Source organism: Callorhinus ursinus, unplaced genomic scaffold (assembly GCF_003265705.2).
Source record: "Callorhinus ursinus isolate GAN/ISIS: 27379988/994484 unplaced genomic scaffold, GSC_fseal_2.0 scaffold70, whole genome shotgun sequence".
NCBI classification, from domain to species: Eukaryota; Metazoa; Chordata; class Mammalia; order Carnivora; family Otariidae; genus Callorhinus; species Callorhinus ursinus.
In genome coordinates this window covers 4,314,513-4,324,019 of record NW_027397132.1, presented here as the reverse complement: position 1 = coordinate 4,324,019, position 9,507 = coordinate 4,314,513, and the positions used below count along the sequence as shown (strand labels likewise).

The following is a 9,507-nucleotide window of genomic DNA, read 5'->3' as shown; positions in this document are numbered from 1 at the left end:
CAGAACGGTACGGGGCCCCAGAAGCCAGAGGAAAAGCAAGAGGGCTGACGTGGTTGGGGGTGCTATGTGTGGTTTGGGGGTGTCCTAGCCGTCAGCGAGAGGCAAGGGCAGCCTGGACCAGCATGGCAACTGTTGGACGTGGAGGGGTGAACGGCTTCAGGAGGGAGTTAGGAGTTCAACCAACAGGCTGAGTGACTGAGGGTGTGAGAGACAGACAGACAAACAGTGAGAGAAAGCGGGTGTCCCCCAGGGTTTTGGCGGCGGGGGCGAGGGGGGGGGGGGGGGGGGGGAAGGGCAGGTTTGGGGCCTGAGGGGGTGAGGTCGGCTTTAGGCCTGTGTGGACTGGTAACCCTTAATGGACAGGAGGAGGTGGGGTGGGGTCTCAGCACAAGCCTCCCCCATTTCAAAACCCATGCTTACCTCTTTGCAGCAGAGGGCAGCCCCAGGGGACGGGGTCTTAGAACTTCAAAGGTTCATCGAGGCCAGAGGGTATGGCGATTGGCCGTCCACACGCCAACGGGCCCTGCGGGTCAGACAGGCCCACGGGAGACGTCCCAGAGCAGAGTGCCAGGCCTGTTCTGGCCGTCAGCCTCGGAAGCCTGGGCCATGCGTGGGTGCCACCACGACGGAGGGCACCGGGGGCCGTGCAGCGGGGTGACCCGTGCAGAACCCCTCCCAGGGGAGCACGCCCTGCAGAGACGCAGGGCCACAGCTAGTCTCTGCCAATAACCCACATGTCTGTCGAGGAAATGACGGGAAGGGATAGGGAGAGAGGCCCTAGGTATCAAGTACGGGACTGTGTGGGTAATGTCCTCTGTCATGCACCCAAGTGGGGGGTAAGAACAACACATCGCTTGTCTGTGCACGAAGAGCCTGGACGGGCGCAGGAGGCTCGGGGCGGGACAGGGGTGGGGACGGGATCTACATGGATGGCCTCTTCGAACGTGTGCTTCCGAAGCCTGGGAACACTCTCTCTGTTAGAAACGGGTACAGAATTCCAGATTAAAAACCAAGGTGAACTGTCCCACCTTCCCGCGGAGCCTCGGCCCCCCTGAGGTTCCCGGGTCCTTGCCACTGGCCTCAAGGTGTTCTATACCCCGTGCCAGGTCTGAATTGTTCTCAGGGTCTGTTTGTTTCCCCAGAGCCCCGCAGCCTGGCTGGGTGGGGGGTGGGGGCCGGGGCGGTGCGGGTGGGACACTTCCTGTTGCTTTTATTTGGGTTCCTGGGGTTTGGAATGGAAACAAAAAGCCAAGGTTCAGCCTCAGTTGGAACCCACCCCCTCCTCCCACCCTCCACCCCTGCCCCTGGAGATCTCTCTGGTCCCAGGCCCTCAGACACAGGGCGAGACTTCCTGGAAGTTGTTGGAACCCCTGCAGAGCATGCTGCGTAATATAGGGGCCGGAGCAGGTGCTTGGAGCGATGTTTCCCCATCAAGGCAGCAGAACATCCTGGTTGACCTTCGCAGGACTGTCGAAGACAAATCCAGGACAGGGAGCAAAGCAGGGCTGGAGGGGGATGCCAACCTAGACAGACTTGCGGGGAACGTGGCCCTGGACACAGCGGGTTTGGAGGGCAGCATGATGGCACGATGCCAGAGCTCAAAGATGATCCCTTCCTGCACTCCCCTCCCACCCCCCAAGTGTGGCCTGGTTAGGTAGAAACCCAAGCAGGCTGCCTCCGTGGAAGAGAGGAAATCCACATCCTCTCCCATCTGACCCTGAGACCTGGCCCCACACCAGCCACTGCCCAGGACACCAGCCGCTTCCCCAGTCACTGCGAGGGCAGAGTGGCCCGGCAGTTGCCCCCGGGGCCCTGCCTCTGAACTGGGAGATCCAGCGGAGAGCCTGCGGTTGGCAAGTCAGCCAGGCCTGGCTGGAATTTCAGCTTTCCAGCTGTGTGACCTTGGCCTAGCTACTTAGCCTCTCTGAACCTGCTTTCTCCTGTATAAAATGGAGGAAGGTTTTGGGGTCAGTAAGTAAAAGAATACGTACAAAGTGCTTGGCACAGAGTAGGAGCTCAAAAAAATAGTTGCTAATATTTTCCCAAACTGAGAGCATGGGGTCATTAATCTTCTGGAGATATAGGGCCCCTCGGGAATCTGAGAAAGCCTGGAGTTTCTCCCCAGAAAAGCGTAGATCTACACATACACCATTTCCGGGACTCCGAGCTGTGTGGCTGGTGTCCTTGGAGGTAGACCAAGCATCCATCACTGGTGTTATCAGCCTGGCACAGGTTCCCTTCTCGAGCCTGGGGCCCTGGGCTCCCTGGAAGGGCAGCAAGCCCCACTGTGCATCTCGGGCGCCTCCCTGAGCCCTGGGCTGGCTCCCAAGGGAAAACACGGCTTGCAGACCCTGGTGTGGTAATTCGAGCTGCAGCCCAGCTTAGCAGAGCCCTCTGGCAGTCAACCGATCGCCCAGCCCCACGCAGGCCCCACTTTCCATCCCAGGCAGCCTCAGGGCTGCCGATCGCAGGGCTGTTGGTGGCTGACAAATCAGAGCCCGGAGCTAGAGCAGATGATGTCAGGGGTCTTCTTTGAAATCCTCCTGTGGAGCGATTCCCCGGGGCGGGGCAAACCCCAGCCTCCTGCTGACTTCACGGTTCCATCGGGGACTGACCCAGAACACAAAAACTCATTCCTGACCTTCTCTCCTCCTGCCCCATCTTATTAGCACACACAGGGACCTGCATTCTAGAGCCTGGTAAAATGCCTCGGGGGGAAGGGGAGAGACAAGAACCCACCACATTTTTTCAGGTATCGTTCCCCATTTGTGTTGTCTCTTCACCCCTGTCTCCTCCCACCCCCCAAATTACATGCAAGCCGCGAGTTTGGTTACTCTGCACAAGCCTGAGCATCTGAAGTTAGACAAATATAAATAAATCAGCAGACCTTTTACTCCGGGACCCTCTTCAGTCACGTCCGTCCTTAGAAGTACTTTGCGAGGCACCACCGGGTCTGAGTGGAAACATGATCGCCTCGGTTTGGGGAAAATTTACTGTTCAATGTACAGCTCTAGCAAGATGGAAGCAGAAGACCTTCCAGCTCCCGCAGCTCCTCACGAGGCGGGCGGCTTCTCTGGCCCTAAATAACCACAGTGGGGCCTCCAGAAGCACAGCCTCTCCTGGCCCAGCGCATCCAGCTTGAGTCTGGGGGCTGTTTCAGGGGGAAAAAAAGCCTCACTAACTGGCCCTTGGGGAATGCTTTTTTTCTTTCTTTTCTTTTTTTTTTTTAAGGCATTGCTCTCCCTGGCAGACTCGGATCTTGGTGGTACAGGGTCGAATCATCATCACAGAGGGATGAGCGGACCAGGCCCCCTGCCTCGGACACCCCCCATCCCACCACTTGAACCTCTCTGGGCTTTGCTGTGCTCATTTGACTTCTAAGGGTCAAAATGCTAAAAAAAAAAAAAAAAAAAAAAAAAAAAATCCTGCAGGATGCACAGTGTTGTTTTTTTAGACTGAGATATTTATCAAACGCTCTTTTCGGGGCGCCTGGGTGGCTCAGTCGTTAAGCGTCTGCCTTCGGCTCAGGTCACGGTCCCAGGGTCCTGGGATCAAGCCCCGCGTCGGGCTCCCTGCTCCGCGGGAAGCCTGCTTCTCCCTCTCCCACTCCCCCTGCTTGTGTTCCCTCTCTCGCTGTCTCTCTCGCTGTCAAAAGAAATAAATAAAATCTTTAAAAAAAAAAGTTCTTTTATTCGTAATTCGTATCTTGAATATGCGGCCCAAACCTAGCAGATCAATGCATGCCCATGGTATGTAAGACCAGGGGTTGTTCCTGTATCTGTTAGGAATTGCTTTAAGCTGTAAGAAACCAAGGACTGAAATAACAGCCGTTGAACACAAGATAAAAATTTACTTCTGTCCCATGTAAACAAAACCCAAGCAGTAATCCTGGGCTCCAAAGTGCCATCAGTGACTCAGACTCCTTTTCTCTTTTTTCACCACTCTCTGAGCAGAGTTTCCATTCTCAAGGTCACCTCAAGATCCAAGATGACTGCTGGAGCTCCAGCCATCGCATCTGTAGTCCAGGCAGGAAACTAGAGGAAGGGCTGTTTGTCTGCTTTGTCTTTCCTCCAAACCTTGTTGCCTTACATTTCCCTGATTCCTCCCTAGCTGCAAGGGAGGCTGGGATATATGGTCTCTTAGCTGTACACAATTTTCCAGAATAAAAACAGGATTCTGTTAGTAAGGAAGGGAGTGTGGAGACTGGGTTGTCAACCAGCAGTTTCTCCCACAGTTCTCATGAACACAGAGACCTGGGATGGAAGCCCAGCCTGCCACCCACACGGATGATGAATACTCAGCGTGGTGACCAGGCTGGGCGTGGCCTGCTTTTGGCCACGCCCGGTCGGGTCCATACTTGGAAAGTCTGCAGGAAGGGGTCAAGGAGGCGAATGGCTCTAGAACCCACAGGGCCTTTGCTATCTGCTGTGGAGGGAAGCACGGCTCTCCTGCACACACACTCCCTGCCCCAGCTCCTGGGCAGTGGGAGCAAGCCCCATCGAGACCCATACCCCACATGCTGAATGGAAAGAGGAAGTGAGGCTGCGTGTATGAACGTGACGTGCAGAGAAGCAGAGAGCCTGTGTAGGGAGAGCAGAGTAAGGGGCTCTGGCCTCAGGGCTGGAGTCGGGGGGGGCGGGGGCAACCTCCCAAGCAGCCTATGGAAGGACGGGTCCTTCCCAGAGTGACTTGATAACTTGTCACCCAAATCAGGACGTATGTTAGTCAAAGAGGGGCTGTTAGTCATCCCGGCCAAAGCCCAGGTACAAATCAGGTGTGTCCTGGCTAGACTGGGACGTCCGCTCTCCCTGCCTGCACCTGACGTGGGGCCTGACCTTAGCTTTGCACAAGTGGTTTGCAGGTTACAGAGGGGGCAAGAGTGGGACACCTCTGCCAGCGATGAAATAATAATTTTTAAAAAGGTTGAAAACAAGGAAATGGAGAGATTTTAATGCAAGAAAAAAAATAGCATGGCACGTTTCCCATTCCCCCCTAACTGCCCTGCCTGGGAAATGTGTATCTGGTGTGTCCCGAGGGCTGGCAGGTGCCCTGGCATTCTGGGTCCCTGCCCTACAGGAAGCACACCTGCTCCATGCATTACATTCATCTGCTGCTCTGACTTCCGAGGGGCCACTGGCCTCCGGCCTGGCGTCGTGTCCTTCGGGGGGCCCTGCCTCCCTGCTGGTGCCATGGGGTGGGACGCCTCAGCCAGGTCAGCCCCGGGGGTTGGGGAGGCACACACCCGTCCCGTTCCCACCGGAGAGTGTCTGTCCCTGCAGCTGCGTCTGCCCCGGGGCTCTCTGGGGCTGGGGGTCCCCGTAACAGGGTGGACGGAGCCCCCTTGCCCCCACGGCACTGCCCGCTGGGGGTCCGGACACCTCTGGGAGCTGCGCTCAGACTCCAGGGGCCCGCTCACAGCTGGTCCTCGTCCACCCAGACGGTCTTGCGCTGCTCCTCGCTGATCTTGTCTTTGAGGACACGGAGCAGCTCCTCCACGCTGCCCCACATGTCGGCTTCCACTGTGGAGTACAGGCAGGGTAAGGCTTCTAGCTCCTTCTCCTTCAGCCGGCACAGCCGCAGAAATTCCTCCTCCGTCTCGGGCCGTGGCAGCATCTTCCTGCGGGCAGAGGGCGGTGGGTGGGCGGGGGACACAGGGCACTGTGGGAGCTGCGTGCGAGCCCGGCCGGGGGACCGCCGTCTGCCCACGCGTGGGGGTGGGGGGTTGGGGGGGAGCCTTGGGATTGGGGTGAGGGGCGCTGTGCAGCCAGACCCCCCGCCCACCCCACGGCCACCACCTGCCGCCTTCCAGCACACGGCCGTGCTGCGGGCCCTGTTATTCTCGTCCCTGTGGAGATCCCAAGAGGTGGGGCTTAAAAAAATATCTTTTATCTTCATTTCCTTTAGTTTACTTTGAAAAAGCAATTCTTCCATTTTCAGAGCTGGCTGGTTGGTTGAGCAGGGGAGCTGTGACACCCCTTAGTCTTATTTAGTCGTGGTAGTATGCACGTCCACGTTTCCGTCCTGACCGTTTCTTAAGAGTACAGTTCAGGGGTGTTACATTTATCCACATCACCGTGCCTCCAATCTCCAGGACGTTTTCCATCCCGCGAAACTGAGACATACCCATGAACGCTCTGATTCCCTGCTCACCCTCCCCGGTCCCTGGCACCACTGTCTACCCATCTGTGAATCGTCCAGGGGCGTGATGTAAGCTCAATTGTGCAGTATCTGTCCTTTTGTGCGTGGCTGATTTCGTGGAGCCTCGTGTCTTCAAGGTGGTCGCAGGTGTCAGAACGTTCTTCCTTTCTAAGGCTGAGTCATGGACCACATTCTGTGTATCGATCCATCGACGGCCACCTGGGCTGCTTCCGCCTTTTGACTCTTGGGACTAACACTGCCGTGAACGTGGGTGAGCACTGATCTTGTTGAGACGGCGCTTTGGATTCTTCCGGGCAGATGCCCTGGAGTGGGACCGCTGGGTCACATGGTCCTTCTGTGAACACCCTCCGAGCCACTGCCTTCCACGGCGGCTGCGCAATCTCACGTTCTCCCCGTGCTCGCCAACACGTGGCCACTTCTGGTTTCCAGACAGCAGAACGTGTGTGCAGTAGCGAGCTGGGGACTTTTGTCTTCTGTGCTCTTTCATGGGTTCCCCGGGGCCAGGCACTTAACAGGTGTTCAGTAAAGATCTGGTGGAAGGGGCAAGTGGCCTCCCCTCCCCTCTCACTGGCAGCGTGTGAAGGATAGGTAGGGTCAGGGATAGCGCCACGTAATGGCCAGGCCCCAAACCCCATAGACAACCCTGCAACAAATACCACCGGCTCCACCTTGAACACGGATTCAGACCTTTCCTCACCACCCGCCAGGTAGGTTCTGGGTCCCAGCTCTTGCCCGGGTGGTCCTAACCCCCGTCTCCACACAGCAGCTGGAGGCAGCCTTTTACGTCCTGTTAGATCACGTCACTCGGCGTGGTCCGGACCCCTCGGCTGCAGGTCGCTCTCCCCACGCTGCGCCCCACACGGCCTCCTGCAGCTGTCACCGCCTCGAGGTCTGCACCCTTCTCCCTGAGCACCTGCGCGGCCGCCCTCACTGCATTGGGGCCGCCCCAGAGTCAGCTTCCCTTCCCCAGCCGCCTGGGTCCTGCAGCCATGCCTCCCGGCCCTCGTCCCCCCCGGACGTGCTGTGTGTGTGGGGGTTACTGTCTCCACCGCTACAGGCCGGGGGTCGTGTCTGCCCTGGGCTGCAGCTGGGCTCTCAACGACAATCCCCTAAAGGGGTGAGCAGGGGGACCAAGCAGAGGTGTGGCAGGGAGGGACGGGGTGCCGGAGGCCCCTAGAGAGGGGTCTCAGAGTCCTACCTGAACCTCTTGATGTTCTTCTCCGACACCCGAATGAAGAGCACGATGGGGTAGATCCCAGACTTGATCAAGTCTCTGGTGCAGCTGATTCCAGCCTCCAGCAGACAGTGTTTGTCCTGCAAGCACAGCAGCCGGCGGTCAGTAGCCCCCTCTGGGTAGCTGGGGTGGGGCCCGGGGTGCAGGGTCAGGCTCCGTGGGACAAGGGCAGGGGCGAGAGCCCCGAGTGCTCCCAGCTGCAGCAGGGAGAAACCCGGGGTGAAGCCCGACCCCTGCTTGTCTGCACACTTGGATCCACAGGCTTGTGCACAGCGGTGGGCGCTGCCAGAGCCCCGGCATCGAGCCCGAGGTGAGGCAGGCAGCATGAGTGAGTTTTAATGAAAAGCAAAATCAGCTTCGGGAACACCTGCTACTCCCCTCAGCTTACGAAGACATTTGTGGTACTATCAAGGGTGGAAAACACCCGAAGGGTGAGGTGGGGCTGGATGGTCCTGGGAGCATCTGCAAGGGTTCTCGGGCATGATTCCCTGGCACCCAGGAGCTCATCACTTCTGAAGGACAATCTCTGTGTTGCTGAAAGTGTCACTTCAAAAACAAACAAACCCCCAGAGGCCCCAACCCTCTGCCCTGAAACAGAACACTAGTAGAGGAAAGTGTGTGTGTCCCTAAGCGTGCATGAGTGAATTTTCACAACCCGAACCTGCCCCCACCCCCGTGCTCCTTCTGGTCACTGTCCTCACTCCCTGCCCGTGTGGCCACTGCCCAGACTCATAACAGCCCTGATCCATCCACTGGGCGGCCTCACCTTTCCAGGGACAATCATCTCGGCTCCGACCCTGCCCACTCAAGTCCTATCCGCTCCAATGTCAGAATTCCCTAAACTGCTGTGACCCAGACTTTAAAACCAAATAAACAGTTCCAGGCTGGATGGCTCTGCCCATGCTTTCATCTGTGTGAGTAACAACGTTGCGGGGGGGGGGGTGGCACGTGCCAGGTGGCAGATGCGGAGCTCCCCCCGGCGCCTGCTCCCCCCCCCCCCCCACCCAAAGTCACCATCCACTGCAGAGCTGACCCCTCAGGTGCTGGGGCAGTGCTCAACGGATACCTTTGCTTTGGAAAGGTCCCAGAAGGACCGGGCTCGATGCCTGGGCTCTGGCAGCGCCCACCGCTGTGCACAACCCTGTGGAACCAAGTGTGCAGACAAGAACTCAATGCTTGGGGCCGATAAGGACCATGTTGTCTGGCTCCAGAAGATTCTAGAATGCATGCAGACACCTCTCCTGCATTGCTGCCAATTTCCCTCCTGTGGTGAACAGGACTCCTGGCACCCATTTGTTCTCCTTGTCTCTCGCCCTGACCCAGGCTCCCTGTGTCTCTGGCCCTTGTTCTCACAGTCAGGTACATGTATGGCCCTGGACGATGTGAATCGGCGATGCCAGTGCCAGGAGCCATCAGAAACAGAAGTTGGTTTCAAACTATCAACGTGCATGTCGGACCCCAGAGAACAAGGGTGTGTGGAGAGGGAACATGGAGCAGAAGACGAAAGGAAAAGGAGGTGGTTTGCCCACAGGGAGGTGAGAGCAGCTCTGCACCCCACCCTTGTCCATGGCTGAGGCTGCCTCACAAAGATAACCAGTGGTGTCACCCCATCCAGCCCCCAACCCCCACCTCACCTTGGCGGCCACAGCTTCAATGTTGGCGGGAACAATGCATTCGAAAGTGTTGGGGTTCTTCTCTCGGGAGTAGATGATGGTCTCCATCTTCTGCTTCCTGAGGAACTCGTCTCTGGTGACAACATCTGCAGACAGAGGGCCAGTCCTGAGGGCAGCACAAACCTCCCCTTTCTGGGCTGAACAGAACTCCATGTTGATTCCCTTATGGCCACATTTAAATGAATCCTAGCTCCTCTACTAGACTGTGAGGCTTCTCAATGGCAGGGTCAAGGTCACACCTCTTTACACTTCCCACAGCAGCCCACAGAAGAGCTGGTTGGTAAATTCTCAGCATTAAGTTTCACTGGACAAAGTAGCTCAGGCACTGAGGTGCAATACTGGTGAGTTGTCTATCATGAAGCATAGACAACTGTCCACCCACCCACCCACCCACCCACTCACCCCCCCATCAACCAACCATCCATCCACCCATGCAACCAA

At 57.5% G+C, this 9,507-nt stretch overlaps 1 protein-coding gene across 2 annotated transcripts in view; it reads right to left on the bottom strand.

Annotated features, from left to right (window-relative positions):
• Positions 1-4,923: 4,923 nt before the first annotated feature.
• CARD11 (caspase recruitment domain family member 11) overlaps positions 4,924-9,507 on the bottom strand; it is a 108,282-nt gene continuing 103,698 nt past the window's right edge. For both annotated transcript variants that reach the window (XM_025863604.2, XM_073886347.1), the window contains exons 23-25: positions 9,028-9,152; positions 7,358-7,473; positions 4,924-5,617 (exon numbers count right to left, since the gene is read on the bottom strand). In XM_025863604.2, the coding sequence (XP_025719389.1) occupies positions 5,413-5,617; positions 7,358-7,473; positions 9,028-9,152 (446 nt within the window). In that variant the 3' untranslated portion in view covers positions 4,924-5,412. The remainder of the gene's footprint in view (positions 5,618-7,357; positions 7,474-9,027; positions 9,153-9,507) is intronic.